This window comes from Trachemys scripta, chromosome 10 (genome assembly GCF_013100865.1).
Source record: "Trachemys scripta elegans isolate TJP31775 chromosome 10, CAS_Tse_1.0, whole genome shotgun sequence".
Taxonomy (NCBI): Eukaryota; Metazoa; Chordata; order Testudines; family Emydidae; genus Trachemys; species Trachemys scripta.
The window spans coordinates 80,164,130-80,181,419 of record NC_048307.1 but is presented as its reverse complement, the minus strand read 5'-3'; the positions used below and the strand labels follow the sequence as shown (position 1 = coordinate 80,181,419).

Genomic DNA, 17,290 nt, shown 5'->3' with positions numbered 1-17,290 from the left:
TAATTTGATGAAAGCTGAAGGGGCAAGATTAGTGGTGGTCTGGCTATATCAGTGCAGTATTGCTTATGCAAATATATTTAGGTTGGCTACAAGAATCTAGTTTAGAAAACAATGTCCAGTCACCTATTTTTTTTTTAGATCAAGATCAGATTTTTTTTTTAAAAAGACATCAAGTAGTTTACCACAATACAATCTTTAGTCTTTCAGTGAGAATACAGTAGATAACAGTGTATAAAACATCTTAAATCAGCTAGGCCTGTTTCACTCTAAAAATCAGTGCTAAATTTTAGTTAAGGTACAGTTCAAATTAGCAAAAGCAGAAAATATTAAAAATGGTTTATCAACTTACATCAGTTTTAAAAACAAGATTTAAAATTGTGCAAAGCTGCTTAAGCGGCACAGAGCCACATACTAGTTCATGCTCAATTACCAGTTGATACGTCTAGTAGAGCTAAGTCCCTAATTTCCTCAAGCAGTTGGTACAAGCTAACTCCCTTTGTTTGGCAATACTCCTGATATTCTTCCTGGATTACTTCAACTCTGTTTTTTTCTTGGGCAAGTTGCGCTTCCTCTGCAGATCTTGTTACTTCTTTTACTAAGTCGGCTTTCATTATGTGGATATTCTTCTGGTAAAGCTCTGTGGCTGTATTCTTGTAAGGTAGGTTGCTAATTATTTCAAGCTTGATGGTGTCAGGATGGCAGCGTGAACTCTGCACACATACTTTTACCTTAGAAACAAAAGTACACAATGTTATTTTTCCCCTCATTTGTGCTCTGGTGCTTCCATTAGTGAATTTATTAAGACTTACTGTTATATGGTCAAACAGACTCAATGTAACAGATTCTCCAGCAACTGTTGTGGAAGTAATTCTGTTCTGAAAACGCTGAAGAGAACCAGGTTTCCATACACAACTGCCATCAGACTGACAGGAGATGACCAAACCCTCCTTGTTTTTCAGATAAGCAGCACCTTTAATGCCATACCTATGAGATGCACAAAGTGAAAATATAAATGTATTTTGAGAAACAATATTATGGTACCATTAAGAACTATCAATCATTTTAATGATTTTAAACCATCCCCACACTGAAGAAGAGGAAGGATTAAATCAATGTAAACAGTAATACAGAATAGGAATGTATTGTATCTTGATCATAATGCCCCCTAACATTTCAGGTACATTGAGTTTGAGGGAAGTTATTTATCAAGCAATGACAGTGTGCTAAGTGTCATAGTTATGAAGAGAGACCCTTTGTCAAAAAATTACAAAAAAGTAAAACATACTTATTGTGCATATCTCCCCACTCTATTTAGCCAGTGCTAAAGTCCACCTCACCACCCACCTCAGACCCCTCTCAAGAAGCTAATCAGAAGCCTAACTACAAAGTCAATAGAAAGTAGGGTGGCCCTGCTACATTAGCAGCACAAGCTGCTCTTCCCTGGTATTTGGGGACTGGAGAAATCTCTCCTTCCTGTGAAAGGTAGGGCTGTCCAACCTCTGCACAGACGCAGGGGCTTTTCCCAACTCATTCAGTTCAGTATAGTTTGCTATACCACATGCATAACACACTTAGTAGACTGAGAAGCTATTTTAAAGACTCATTTCAAAGATCAGAAATTAAAGATTGAAATTGTGTCACGTAAGAGCTCCTTAGCTGCTATCTCCCCAGCACATGATGCTAAAGTACCATCACTTACAGAAACTCAGATCTAGAATTATGTTCGCATCATGGAGGCAATTCCCCTGGGTGCTGCTACCCCATCTGTTTGGCCATGAAAGCTGAGCCACAAATGTTCCCAACCCATATAGTGTTGCCATATCTACTCACTCTCCCCATCACCACCCTTTTATCCTCAGACACAGATGGGATGCTATTAAAATAAGAAAAATAGGGTACAGCTGGTATCAACTCTAGCCCCCTGCCCCCAAAATCTAAATACCCCTTATGTTAAATAATGGGGGGGGAATTAATGCAGTGCAAAGTAAAGGCAAAAGTGGCTGTTAGGGACACAAATTTCAATTAAAAGGAAGCTGGGCAATGGAAGGAGGAGGGTTCAGACAATCATTTAAGGTCAGAAATTAAGAATAGATATACTGAATATATCACCCCCTCTTTCTTCCTTTTAGGAACTTTTATGCTTTTTAAAGTCAAAGGCTAGAAAGCCATTGGGCCTAAATTTAAAAAAAAAGACGTTAAAACTGAGCCATCTTCCAGCAACAAACTATGCTATAGTGAGCTACTGCTGCCTTTCTCAAGAACCTGAAGTTTAAATTAATACAGCAGTAACACACCCTGCTATATCTTCTTTCTTTACCAACTGCAAGCCCTAACTTACCTTGGTACAAAAACAAGTACCCCATTTGTTCGAATGGAGTAAACAACACCATCTGCTGTACAGCGCTCATCTGTTTCCGAGACTTTGTCTTTGAAATACATACACTGGAAAAGCTCCGTAGACTGTTTCTGGGCATGTTGTGCAGCCTGTCAAAAGAGTGCCCCATAAAGACTTGAGAAAGATGTTAAAATAAAATGTTCCAGAAGAAAGAAGCTTATTTAACTTCAGTAATTGTAAGTCTCTAGAAAGTTCATTCCACTTTTTTTTTTTTAAACACCTTCAAGGACATTCTACATACAGCACAGACAAAAAAGTATAAAGTTAAAGTCATCATAACTCCTGGAAGAAAAATTGGCCAAACTCTTCAATTTTATAATTTTCATATCTTTCTGTTGCAGTTATCTTAAAGAATGGTATTCAAAGACTAAATGCCTTACGACAGACAGCTTTGCAAAAGTTAACAGAATATCATTTACAGTGCAAACACATTATGAAGTACTTCTGAAATGTTGTGCTACCATCTTGTACAGGGCTGAGAAGTCTGTATTTAACAATGTCTCTTATAGAAACTGAAATAAATGGAGTGTTAACGACAAAAAAAATTAATGGAGTGTTAACTAACCAAAAGCAGCACCAGCCCCTACAATAACGTATGCAAAACCTGCAGACATATATCCACAGGTATACTGATCAATACCCTCCTATAACACCGTTCAAGCCCATGGATCCTAGACATACCTCATCCAGGGCATTAAATGCCCCAACAACTATGTGGGTGAAACAACATAATAACTACCTTCTCAAATGAACTCACACAGAAAAATAATAGAAGACAAAAACCAGCTGATCTCCTATGGGCAAACACTTTTCACAAAATGGTCATTCCATATCTGACCTCTCAGTCCCCAAAGGAAACCTGCACAACACCTGCAAAAGATGAGCCTGGGAACTTAAATTCATAACTCTACTATACACCAAAAACCAGGGACATAATAAAGACACTGGATTTATGGTTTATTACAACAATCTGTAACCAACTAACCCACCTTTGTCCTATACTATAGAGGTGCTAACTACCCACTTCACCTTGAATGGTCTCTTATGTCAGTTAATTCCTTATCTGTTCCATCCTTTATTTAACTATGACATTGAGCACCTTTCGCAGACCTGAAGAGCTCTATGTAAGCTCACAAGCTTGTGTCTTTAACCAACAGAAAATGGTCCAATAAAAGTTATTACCTCACCCACCTTGTCTCTTTATTGCAACACTGTCAGGCCTGTGTTGGTTCTCTGGCAGTAAAGCTCAATTTAGGGCTCGTCTACACTTGGAGTGCTGCATCTGTGCCACGGTCGCACGTAAGCATAGACAGACACTCACTACAGCAACAGGAGGGGTTCTCCTGTCGCAACAGTTAATCCACCTCCCCAGGAGGCAGGAGCTAGGCTGATGGAAGAATTCTTTCATCCACCTAGCACTGTCTACACTGGGGGTTAGGTCAGCAAAGCTACACATCTCAGATTTTTCACATCCCTGAGAGATGTAGTTATGCCAGTATAAGTTCCCAGTGTAGACCAGCCCTAATGCCATGTCTACACTACAAACTTTGATCAATGCAAGTTATGTTGGCATAAAGCCGCCACAGTTAGTATATGGCTTGTGTGTGGGCATACTTGGCTCCGTACATTGGCGCTGCATGTACTCACCAGGAGTGCTTGTGTTGACATCTAGTGCAGTGCTCGATGGGTAGGTATACCAGTGTACAACCCACCACCATCCCACACGCTGTCTTTTGGGACCTTTTGGCAATGCATGTGGGGCAGAAACGAGTTGTGCAGGGGTGACTGGGAGCCAGGGGTCAACTTCTCAGTGTGCAACTGTCTCCATGCACTCCCACTGCATCGGTCTCAGTACATCGATCATGACTCAATGCTGCTTGCAGAGGTGGTAGTACTGCATTGCTGTAATGGGGCACTTACACCAGTGGTACAAATTTAAGTGTAGACACATGCACAACTAGGTCATTGACCTAACTTTGTAGTGTAGACCAGGCCCCTTCAAGCACATCACAGCTTTAAAAAATATATATATAGTTTATTTGGAGTGGGGAAATCCATATCAGAACCTTTTCCTTTCTGTTTGCAGAGAGAAGCCACTATCACCAACCCTACTCCCATTATTTCCTCCATTACGAGCAAGGGATGGGAAGAATTAACAGGTGGACTAGGCCTGTACAGCTGGAGCAGAAGCTAAGTACAGAGGGCTGGCTTCAGTGTAACTGGTCCACTAAGCGGCTCAGGAGGCCCTAGTTCCAGCAAGCTCTTTTTTATTTATTTTTTACACATTAAAGCACGTTAGGGAATATTTAGTGCACACCAGCAGGGTCTACACAGGGACCAATTAATGCACATTAGTGAACTTTAGAAATCACACCCTGATAGTGAGCATTACCCCACTGTGTAGACCAGCCCTTAGGCTACCTTTAGCTCGCTTCTGCTGCAGGCCCTGCTGATGACACAATCTTTGCAGAGGTAGAAGGGGCTTCCTGTCCCAGAGAGAGGGACAGTCTGCCTCTGCAAGATGTCCAAAGCAAAAAGTGTAGCTAAAATCTATGATTTATTCTCTCCGACCCTCCCTTTTCATAAGTGATGCAAGTCCAGCTACTCTTTAAACCTAAATTACGTTTTTGTCTCTTAAAGATCTTATCAAACTCTGTCCCTAAAAATTTACAAATTTGTTAGCTGCTCTGTTAAAAGCTTGATACAGGAAAATTTACTTACATCAGCAGAACTTGCCTGACCCAAGTCAGGCCATGAACTGGCAAAAACTTTTTTTTTAATGAAAAAGTCAAGCATGTAGTTCTAGCAGGAACACCAAAAGATTTTGAAGGTTAATTCCCAAATTTTTATCCCAAGGTTGAAGATAGCTACATATTCTCAGAATCAAGCTGTACATTTTTGAACATCAGAACTTCAGTGAAAACTCACTAAAATTTTGGGAATAAGAGTTTTCAGGTCTGAAAAACATTAGAGAAGGAACTGGAAGAACTCAGAGAGATGCCCCATCAAAGAAACTGAAGTATTGTTAACCTTCTTAAAATAACAGTCATTCATTTTTAGCACTAATACAATAGCTGAGAAAGGAACCAACCTGGTTAACAAAAGGCCACAGTATATTCCTCAGATGTGCACATGGCTTTGAGAACAAAATTTAGCTCAATGGTACCAATTTTTGCTCAGCTGCGGCAAGGGGCCCACAGACTGAAGACACTTCACCCTCCAAAATCAAAAAACATTTTGGTATTTTCAGTCCAAACTTTAGCATCTCCTGCCATCAAAGCTGCTTTCAGCACAGGCAAAACAGGGCCAGCTTCCCTATAGTTACTGTGTTGTCAAAATGCTGAGGCTCAGGCTGAAGCAGAAAAACCCTAACTGTGGTTTGTGTTTTTCAAATCCTTACAACTCCGGAGCCTTCTTTGAGAAACATGATCTTTTACAATGGTTGGGGTTTCTTGTTAATCATTTAAAACAAAGAATTACTATTTAAAATTTCTGTAATATCCCTCATTGAATAAGCACATGTTGCAAGTTCCTGTATACTTTAAGTGTAGGAAGTACCCTGCCTTTCTCATGCTTCATCGCACACTCAAGAGGACTCAAACTTTGCATGCCTGGTTATATACTTTCCTGTTTTGCCTCAGTGTAAGCTGTAATGACAATTTCAAGTTTTTCACTTGTATTACTTTGTTTCCTGTCTCATTTTACATTGGGATTTAATTACATTTAATAATTATTTAATTAAAAGACTAACTTTACTATGTGTTACTGTAGCACCCAGAGGTTCCCAATCAGGATCACGGCCCATTGCCCAAGGTGTTGTTCAAACACATCTGAAGACACAACCGCCGTCCATCTTACCCTGTTTCTGTTGTTGATGTGTCTACACAATTCCTCAAGAGCTTTGTTGCTGAACAAATTAACCGTAACATCTACTTTAGTATCTTTTAAAGTGGCAGCCATTAGCAGTCTGTGGACGACAATATCAGCATATCTTCTAATTGGAGAAGTAAAATGCGTATATTTATCTAGGGCAAGTCCTAAGACAAAGGGAGACAGTGACAAAAAAGAAAGTAAATAAAAAAAAACACAGTGATTTAACAAAGATACATGGAAGGACAAGGACACACACACACGGTACCATAATGATGGAACTCTTCTTCGGGGCACGAGCCAGTCGAGAAGTACAGTGCATTAGACATCGCCTGAGTAGCCATGGACCGCAGTAATTTATTCACAGTTGGATCTAAAGGATCATCTGCTTTACTCAGAGAATCAGCCAGTGCTTTATTAGACCTACCAAAAACAAACCATTAATTCTTAATTACGCTGTCCCTGAATATTAGAGTGTGCAATTAAAGAATAGCAAGGGAATACACATTCAAGTAATTAATAATCAGATTGCATTCTGCTTAGTCATTACTACACCTCTATCTCGATAGAACACTGTCCTCGGGAGCCAAAAAACCTTACCGAATTATAGGTGAAACTGCGTTATATCGAACTTGCTTTGATCCACCGGAGTGTGCAGCCCCGCCCCCCCGGAGCGCTGCTTTACCGCGTTATATCCAAATTCGAGTTATATCACGTCACGTTATATCGGGGTAGAGGTGTACTTCTATACCAAAAACTGTAGCAGCACCTCTGCCCTAGAACAGTATTCTTACTTGAAAACGCCGAATTTCATTTAGTTACTCTTCCACTTCTGCTCCTCTTATGCATGCCATGTGAGGGCCCAGGCAGGACTGGAGCATAGGGGCTACTCTATCCTTATTTCCGTGAGGTTGCCCAGTATCATAAAATGGACGGAGGAGCTGGTTTCACCCACTCTACAATCACTGGTCTGCAGAGCAGGCCACATATGGCAGAAGGGGTAAGCTGCACCCAAACCAAAAGGATGTAGTTGTGAATACACAGCTATTCCCAGGAGCTCCAGAAAGTACTTCCCTTAGTGCTTCCCTTGGAGTCACACTGGTCCATACCACGACCTTCACAGGTACAACCTTTCCCTAAATTTTAAATACTAACTCATATTCTACTGAATCTCCTGGACTCAAACAAGGGCAATCCCTCAGATTGCTACCAGAGGAACTAGGGAGCAACCAAAGCTAGAACCGTCTTAAAAATCAGAGTGGACACAATTTGGCCCTTCCACACTGACTGGACAGAAGGTTTGGACACATTTACACTCACGCCAGAAGGGACCATCATGATCATCTAGTTTCTAATCTGACCTATTAGACATTGCAGGCCACAGAACCTCACCCACATGCTCCTGTAATAAGCCCATCACCTCTGACTGAGTTAATGCAGTCCTCATACCTTGATCTGAAGACTTCAAGTTACAGAGAATCCACCATTTACTCTAGTTCAAACCAGCATGTGACCCGTGGCTCATGCTGCAGAAGGACAACCCTCCCCCAAGTCTCTGCTAGTCTGACATTGGAAAAATTCCTTCCTGACCCCAAATATGGCAATAAGTTAGATCCTGACCATGTGGGCGAGACCCAACAGACAGACAGCTGGGAAAAAATTCTCAGTAGTAACTCAGAGCCCTCCCACTGTACTGTTTCATCTCCGGCCACTGGAGCTATTTGCTAATAGCAGTCACAGATGGGCCACATGCCATTGTGGGCAATCTCATATCGTCCCCTCCATAAACTTTATCAAGGTCAGTCTTAAAACAAGTTAGGTTTTTTGCCCCCACTACTTCCAGATGATTCAGGTAATATCTATTCCCTGCCCAGCCAAATGAGCTTCCGATAACATCCCTCAGTTAGAATGGCAACACCCAATTCACTGAAAGGCTACGCTGAAATGAGAAGTCATTTTTAAGAAGTGATATGAATCATCAATTACAGTGATGTTTGTAATAGTTTGTAAATATTTGTCTATGTTATAACGTTAACCACTGGAATTTCACTCTAAGTGCTTAAAATAAACTAAGAGAAGTAAAAGGTACCGTGTGTCTATGGAAAAGCCTTTGGCACTCGCGCATTCTCGGAGCTCAGAAAAAAACTCTTGTCGTGGTGGAGGGTGTTGGCGCAGCAAAGCGTGGTGAGGAAAGTTCTCCCAAATCATCTTTGCCACCCAGTGGTTAGCAAGGATCATACATTCAGCAACAGTCTCATGCACCTCCAGTGGCTGTTTAGGGATGAGATCATGAATGTTCTTTTTATCATCCAGCTGCACTCTTATTTCTACTCCTTCCAGCTCTAGAGCGCCACAGCGGTCACGTTTAGCCCGAACACGTCGAGCTACATCCGTCAGTTTTCCTATTGCCCAGACCAGTTCTTCCAGCTTCTGTTGTCTAGTTCTCTCATCCAGTTCTTTGAGTTCTAGGATATCATCAACAACACTTAGGTCACCATCTAATAATCCCTGAGCTACCTCGTAGACCAGTTTGTATGAAGACTGAATGATGGTTCTGTTGTACCAGACTCTCAGGATTTCATAGGAATTTTTATCTAGCTCCCACATGACACTGACAGCATACCTTAAAAATAAAAACTTCAGTTAATCAACCACTTCCAGTTTTCATAAAACAGAACCTGAAAGATATCAACATGTGACAAGCCTACAGATTCCATTTTGTTTCTTGTACTAACAACTCTATCATTATACTTTATGAAACAAACGGGCATGGTAGTGCCACTTTTTCATGCCCTTACCTTTCAACCCTGGGGACAACGTGGCCAATTCATCAATGAAGATTAATTATATCAGCAATGGAGGTATTCTATTTCTAAGAAATACAGCCACTTTTGTTTTTAAAGTGCAGTTGTACTGTAATGTTTTCATTTACTTTGAAGGCATCTTAGAGAAATGTACAAAGAGCATCTTGATCTTTATTATTTTTAACCTATAAAAAGTCCATGTTTTCTATTTCTATTTCTCATTGGCTCAGGTGATTGGTAATTAGAAAGAACAGTTGTTACTGTGGGTCTTTGAGATGCGTTGTCCACGTGGATTCCACTCTTGGGGTGCATGTGCCTCATTCGTGCATGAGTGGATTATTTTAGCTAGCAGTGTCTGTTATGGCCACACTTACACCCCATATGCCCTTGCACCTCCCCAATCTGAGGGCATAAAGCGTGGAATGGGCCCAGCTATCCCTCAGTTCTTTTGACAATACAAAATCCCAGAGAAGGACTCTGTCTTAGCAGGAAAGGAGAGTGGGTCACAGAATCCACATGGACAACACATCTCAAAGGACCATTCTCTCTTCTTTGCATTATTGCCCCCATGGATTCCACTCTTGGCAAGCTCAAGAGCTTGGGGTGGAATCTTGGTTTACCCGGCCACTAATGGAGAGAGACTGTGGTTAGTAATGTCCTTCCTCACAGTGTCCATAGGAGGCTTGCATCAGGGTCTCAAGGGGGAACAACCTCACACCGACTTTTGTAGTTTTCGGAGTTTGCTTAAAGAGAACAACATTCTCAGGAATAGGTCCTTCTCCTATGTGCTCATTGTTAATCAGTACTGAAGCATCACAGGAACCCCAGAGATTTAGCTCCTGCCATGTTGCTAGCATTCTTGTATGAGGGGGAGGGCTGTCTAGCCTCAATTGAAAAAAAAATTTTTTTTTTCTGGTCAACAGGCAAATAACTATAGGAACTAGAAACTAACTAAGTTGTAACACAACTAACTGTAGAATAGTGCACAGAGAATACAGACGCTGCAGAGGTTCTGTCTCACAACCCTGGGCAGGAAGAAGGAACTGAGGGATGGTTGGGCCCTCTGCCTTCATGAGAGGAAGGGGGCTGAGGACATCTAGGGCATAGGTGTGAGCCCCAACAGACACCTATATTGCACACTTGGGGCACCTACACACCAGGAGTGGAGTCCGTGTGGACAGTCACTCAAAGAAGAGAAGACTCTTTCATCTCTAAAATTAAGTTCTGGTTGCCTAAGTTATTAACATCTGATGGCAATTCCCATTGTAGAGGCGTCCACATCAGGAAATATCAACCACAACTGATACCCTTTTGTGGACAGACTCAGGTGCCAATGTTTGAATGGGTATAAAAACCAACTATACGCTGACCCATAGAATTGCTGTTAGCATGAAATTCATCCAAAAAAAATCTCTTTAAACATGGAGAGGAATGGCCATTAAGGGAGCATTACCAATGGGACACTTACGTGCCAAAAAATGTTGTGGGAATATATTGCATTTTAATAAAAAGGCCCCACCTCAATTTCAGTTGTGATTGCATGCTAACGCTCTAATCCTATAGAGACTTATGTACGTGCTGGACTGCTCAACAGAACTATTCTCACTAAATAAAAAGGTTAGCACATGTATAAATCTTTGTAAGACCATGGTCTAAGTCAGTTCTTTCACAGGGATTTTTTTTTTAATGCATGTAACTCTCTAATTTGTGGATTTAAAAAAATGCAAATACACATTAACTTACTCCTCCAAAGTAAATAAGTAAAAGTACATGTTTCCTAATTTTTTAAAGAAGTGATTCCCGGGATGCTGTATAAAAATGACTGGTTACACTAATACAGTCACCGTGGGTACCAAGTTGCAATAAATCTTATACGAAGTATATCATGTAAGGTATCAATGGAAAAGTTATGATTGGCTAAGTATGATTATCCTGTTTATATGCATGTACCATCCTTGTATATGAAGTTATGAATATTTGCTATGTGCTTGTATCTTAAACCTGCGTTGTATTCCTGGGCGACACCCTCCAGATAGATTTACATCAAGGCTAGACAGCTATGTGTTGATGGCCTTTGAGGACCCTCCAATCTCACAATGGGCTATAGAAGAAACTCATTCTGCCCAGATAGCCAGTGGCCACCTCCTATGATTCAGCAAACTATGTAAGGACATGGGATATGCTCATGTGACCCTTGACTCCATCTTGGGCCAGTAATTTTCCATGCATATGGCAAAGGGTATGGGCTGTGGGCTTTGCTTGGGACAGTAAACTTCCATGCATATGGCAAAGGGTATAAGAGACCTCTGAGACCCCTCCATTTTGCCTCGTTCCTGCTCTAATTCTCTGGACTGTGGATTTACAGCTAAAAGGAGAATCTTGAACTGTGGACCTTTTGGAAGTTACCAGAGAGACTTCTGCAAGCCAACACTCTGTTCCATCACTGCTACAAACCTGATATTAGGACTTTTCAATCACTTGTATGTATATGATTCCTTAACCATTTATAACACTCTTTTTTTTATTAATAAATCTTTAGTTAGTTTACTAAGGATTGGCGGATAGCGTGATATTTGGCCCTTGGCTCTGGAATGCCTACAGGGGACTGTGTTTGGCTTCTGGTTAACCAGTGTGGTACTGCAGAAGCTCTTTTGTTACTGGCTTGGTGAACCTAATTATAGAATAAGCCACCAGTTTTGGGGGATTGTCTGCCCTGAGTATGGCATTCTCAGTGTGGCCCTTCTAGGCACCTGGCCACAATTCCTTATTAGTTTTACAGAATTAATCTCACTACACATGAGATATTTATATACATGATCCCAAACATGTTAATACTGGATGTTTGTACAAGGGATGTACTCAGGTAGCTGCTGGTAGCAATAATAAAGTTATTTGAGTAAATCCCTCATGCATCACTAGATCCCTCTTTAGTCATAAATATTACAAAAATCATACCTTTCAACTCTGCTAAGAAGAGAGCATAAGTCAGCACTCAGGATGGAAGGCAGCATATCATAACGACGATCAGCTAAATAATAGGTTGTTGCCCTGAACATAAAACACATTTATTGTACTGTTCACAGGGACACATTCAAATACATCTCTTAAGCAGTTTGCAACATAAGCACAGCTTCAGCATAAGAAGATACAAATGTCAGCATGATTTCAAAAGGTTAGTTTTACACAATGCACACAAGGGCAGTAATGCAATCAAGTTAAATAAACATTCATTTACAAATTATGGGCCCAATCCTGCTTTCCTCACACAACTTCAATCTGGAGTTGTGGGTACACAAGGAATGCAGAGTTAAGGCCTAAACAGTCAGGGAATAAAAGAGATTATTCATAGACTGTACCATGTATCTTCACTGGCTATCAAGTTTACATAATTCTGCAATTACATAAAGCAATATATTTAATAAAAACTGTATGAATATTTTAATTTCAAAATCATGGCAAGACTAGAAACGGACTGATGTATCTGGCAAATGAAAATCCAGTACATGTCAGTATCCTTCTCAGTCATAAGTTTTCCAGCTAATGATTCTAAGTATCAGAAATTTTACTTGTTGGTTCTGCTATGTGATAGCACAAAAGAGCCTTTCTTATGCTTTTAGTAACAATGTTTATATGTTGGAATTCATGTAAGGGCTGCTTCTTGTGCATCAGATGTTCTGTCTTCTGTAAAGATAGTCCCTCCAAAAATAAACAAGTATAGCAGCACTGAAACAATACAGGACAATTCTATTAATTGCATCAAATAATTAAGTTTACTAAACTTCAAGACTCACTGAGAAAGAGACATTTTATGGATAAAAAAGGAAACAAGGCTGGTCAAAAGGGATTCCTTCCCCCACAATGCTGCTGTCTCCAGAGCAGGCAGCAGGCCACCAGCGGCTTCCACTAAATATTTTTGCAGCAGCTGAGCCTAGTGAACATGACACCTTATCTACCTAGTTTATTTTTTAAAAAACTGTTCTTGTAGTCAGTTACTCTTTAGAAAAGCAACAGGCTTCCCACGCTCAGTAATCTCTTTATATTGTTTAAGACAGCCTCACTACAAACTTCCTTCCCCAGTATGCTTTACACTTTCCATAGTAAATAAAACTTACCTTGCTCTGGCCTCAATGTCAGTGTAAGAATTTGCTTCCACAAAATGGGTTACATCTGCAATATGAACACCTAGCTCTAGGTTCCCATTGGCTAATGTTCTAATGGACAGTGCATCATCCACATCTTCACAGCCTTTGGGGTCAATGCTGAATATTAAATGTGTATTCCTCAAGTCTATGCGTTTTAGTTCCTCCTCTGGATTCACCTTCCATGGATTCTCTGAGGTGCTGGAAGGCATTTCACACATCTGCACAGAGTATTGGCAATCATACTTTTATAAATTTTCTACATACAGAGGTTACAAACTAGATTTAAAATTCCCTTTTTCTCTTACAGTACCACAAAATATTGGTATCTATTACTGAATTATAATTTTTCATTCAGGAAACAGACATTTGAAACATGTTCCCTCTTTTTATTCTCCAAGTCTTTCCTTCATGTTTGCCTTAAAGAAAGTAATAATGTCCCATGCTTTAATATGGTAATCTTCCAAGTGACCTTTAGAGACTAATAATTGAGTGATATTACAGATCTGGGAAATATAAAGAATGTATCATGTCTTTTGCATATCTGTTTATGGCACTCAGTTTATAAAAGTATACAATGGACAGAATCAAAACACTTTGCTTGGACAGCAGGTCCCTGCTCCTGTTGGAATCAATGGGAATTGTGACACTGACTTCAATAGTAGGACTGGGCTATAAAGGATCATTATTATGCACACCTCATATTAAAGACAGAACTATTTTAAAACTCCACTTAGAATGACTATATTGCAGCAGAGATTCTCAAACTTTTTCACAGTGTGAAGCACATCTTAACAGAGAGCTTATCTCAAACCACTTTCCCTGTGATTTGCAATTGTATAATAAGCTTGGTGCAACGATAGCAATTGCTTAGGTGTAAAAGTATTCTTAGGAAAGTATCTTGTATTTTCAGACACTGGAAATAGGTGGGATGACAGATGGTACCATGTGATCAGTTAGCTCTCTTCAAACCATCAGTGGGTTCCTCTCTTTGGGAGACCACAGTTTGGGAAATGGAATATTAAAGAGTATAATTAATCATGAAATCAAACCTGGGCTTCTGAGAAAGGGGCAACAGAAATGCTGTTCTCCACTAGAATAACTGCAGTTTCCCCTTCGAGATCTCCTATCCGTCCTAAAACTCGTACAAAATGTCCATTTGGATACACAGATGTTGACTCCCAGGAATCAATACGCACAATAACTCTACAGTCCTGCAGTAAGACAATAACTCACGTTAGGGCAGCAAAGCATTACTGAAAAGCAATCAACATAAGTGCTAGCTGAGAGACAAATGGGGAAATCCAAAGACACTGGCAATCATCAAATAAATAAAATACGCACTGAAGGAGACTATGCATTTTCCTTATCAAAGACCATTGCTAAGCATTTAATAACAGAATCTGCATCATTAAATTAAAAATCAAGATGCATATATATTACATTCATGCATACCCCAGGCTCTGACATACAATGGGGCAGAGAATCAGGAAGCCATAGCTCCTTTCTGATGGCACCTCCGCTGCCTCCAGAAGATCTCGGCTGCAGCAGAGAATCTAGGCCATGTTGTTTTTAACTTAAAGTTAGTGCTGTCATTCATACTATCCCACACAATCTTTATACTAGCATACGTGAGTCATAATCTATAAAAAAAAAGTCAGAGATAAGTGATAAATTCTTAATTCCATGGTGGAATTAGCATTTGTTATTCAAACTACTAGAATTTACTTCTTGATCATTAAAAAAAATATATTAGCTACTTGAAGCTACTTGTCCCAAAATATATTACAGTCTATAACCAGCAGTCGGAAGGAAGGAGACCCTTGTGTTTTAATTCACATGTAGTGCATTTGTGGCTAATGCTATAAGTAATAGTTGTATGACGGCACTTCATGTATTCATTATGTCCTCACTGTTCCTAGACTGCCATGAAAATAAGATGTTGTATATGCTTCTGAGGACTGACTGAGATTGAGGAGGAAAATTTAAATAAAGGTGGATATAGCAACTATCAAAAACTACATATACCAAAAACACAGACTCTTACCTCATCTCACATGTAGTTATTTTACATTTATTTTACATATAAGATTTTTGGGGCAGTGAGTATTTCTTTTATTTGTCTGCACATCTATAAGCATTGCCCAAATAATACTGCATCTGGGATTCAGTCTGAAAGGACATATGCCAGATGGATTATACTTCCCCCTCCCTTCCTCCCAAGACCCCAAAAGGTTACATGAAACCCAATATTAACAGAAATATTTTCATATAATTTGTTTAAAGATTACATGAAAATAGATAGCTTGAGATTTAAACATCCCTCTAAAGTATTTGCAACCCAAACATTGCAGCATGTTGTTAATGCACAACAACCAGAAAAAGAAATGCACTAGAAACAAAAAGAAGTTGACTAGTTATTTCAATGGTCAAGCTCAGAGGAATTCACAAAATAAACAGCGTAATACTAAAGAACACTAGATTTAGTATCACAAAGACAACTTTTAAAAAACAAATATGAGTTTTATCTTAAAAAGGTCTCTTTAAAATGTATTAAAGACGTAATTCAAACTGGATTTCAGGTAGATACTCATTAGGTTTTACCATGGCATCATCATCCTAAAAGGAAGAATTTGAAAATATGAAGAAACAGTCCAAATTGCTTAATTGAAGATGCCAAAAGAAATTGTTGTTTGAATAACTAGTTAATGGCCCAAATTCAGTATTCTGATAAGCTCCCATTAGCATGAAATGAAGCAACCAGTTGTATACACACTTGTGAGGCCAAAATTTGGACTACTGTTAGTGGCTTAAGTTAATAGTTTTAAATCTTTCACTGCCATTGAAATCATTATATTAAAACAAACGACACCTACACTACCATATTGGCATACACAATGCAGAAATAGCAATCATTATTTACCTGTAGTGCCTCAGCCTGCTGTGTGCTGATCCTGATTTTAGGAATTCTGTAATCCCAAGGTGTAACAAGGATTTTCTGGGCATTTTTACCCTGAGACTGACTCTCTTCTTTGGATGGAAAAGTGACCACATAATCTCGCCAGTTCTTCTGGATGATTCCAACAACTCTACCTTTGAAAGAGGAGTACCGTTGGCTAGACATCAAATGGTTAGGCCAGTGGTGCCCAAACTTTTCCTGTTGTGCCCCGCCACCGTTACCAGTAACGGAATGTTCCTGTGCCCCTGCTCCATTACTGCACAGCCAAGGCTTCCTCAGCAGAGGTGGAGCTGAGGGAAGAACTGGGGATGGAGCAGGAGCTGGGGCTAGAGAAGGAGCTGACCTGGGGGTGGAAAGGGAATGAGGGCAGAGCTGTGGCTGTGGCTGGAGTTGGGCTGGGGGGCAGAGCAGGGCTGCGGCTGGGGGCAGAGCAGGGCTGGGGGGGGGTGGCTCCCTTCCTGCCCCCTATGGGGGTTGGCCTGAGCCCTGCTGTGCCCCTCTAGCAGGTGTGGGTGCGCCACAGTTTGGGGACCACTTGATTAGGCAGAAATAGTAAAGTAAGTATGTTGGAGGTTTGGTGGATGCATCACTCTGCAGTATGAACTTGTGCATCCACAAGCTAATACTAGGATTGCTAACAAGATCTGTTTTGCAGTCAGTGGGAGCTGTACTTTGACCATATTAAATTGTATATAATAAGTTCTCTGAAAAATCAGGTCCTAAGTGTCTCAAATTGGGCACCCAAAATTAATGAATAGTTTCGACTAGGGCTGTTGATTAATCGCAGTTAACTCACACGATTAACTCAAAAAAATTAATCGTGATTAATCGCACTGTTAAACAATCAAAAACCAATTGAAATTTATTAAATATTTGTGGATGTTTTTCTACATTTTCAAATATATTGATTTCTATTATAACACAGAATACAAAGTGTACACTGCTCACTTTATATTATTTTTATTACAAATATTTGCACTGTAAAAATGATAAATAAAAGAAATAGTATTTTTCAATTCACCTCATACAAGTAGTGTAGTGCAATCGTGAAAGAGCAACTTTATCGTGAAAGAGCAACTTACATATGTAGATTTTTTTGTTGTTACATAACTGCACTCAAAAA

At 39.9% G+C, this 17,290-nt stretch overlaps 1 protein-coding gene across 2 annotated transcripts; it reads right to left on the bottom strand.

Moving 5' to 3' along the window:
• Window positions 1–126: 126 nt before the first annotated feature.
• DIS3L (DIS3 like exosome 3'-5' exoribonuclease) lies at window positions 127–16,509 on the bottom strand. Of its 2 annotated transcripts, XM_034783046.1 has the most exons (10): window positions 16,132–16,500; window positions 14,261–14,422; window positions 13,182–13,429; window positions 12,025–12,117; window positions 8,355–8,888; window positions 6,534–6,688; window positions 6,254–6,432; window positions 2,339–2,484; window positions 810–984; window positions 127–728 (listed from the first exon to the last, which is right to left on the bottom strand). In XM_034783046.1, the coding sequence occupies exons 1-10, from the start codon at window positions 16,330–16,332 to the stop codon at window positions 423–425; spliced, it is 2,199 nt and encodes a 732-aa protein (XP_034638937.1). In that variant the 5' UTR covers window positions 16,333–16,500; the 3' UTR covers window positions 127–422. The 2 variants fall into 2 exon arrangements, with proteins under 2 accessions (XP_034638937.1, XP_034638936.1); XM_034783045.1 differs by having other exon boundaries at window positions 127–984; window positions 16,132–16,509.
• Between the last annotated feature and the right edge of the window lie 781 nt (window positions 16,510–17,290).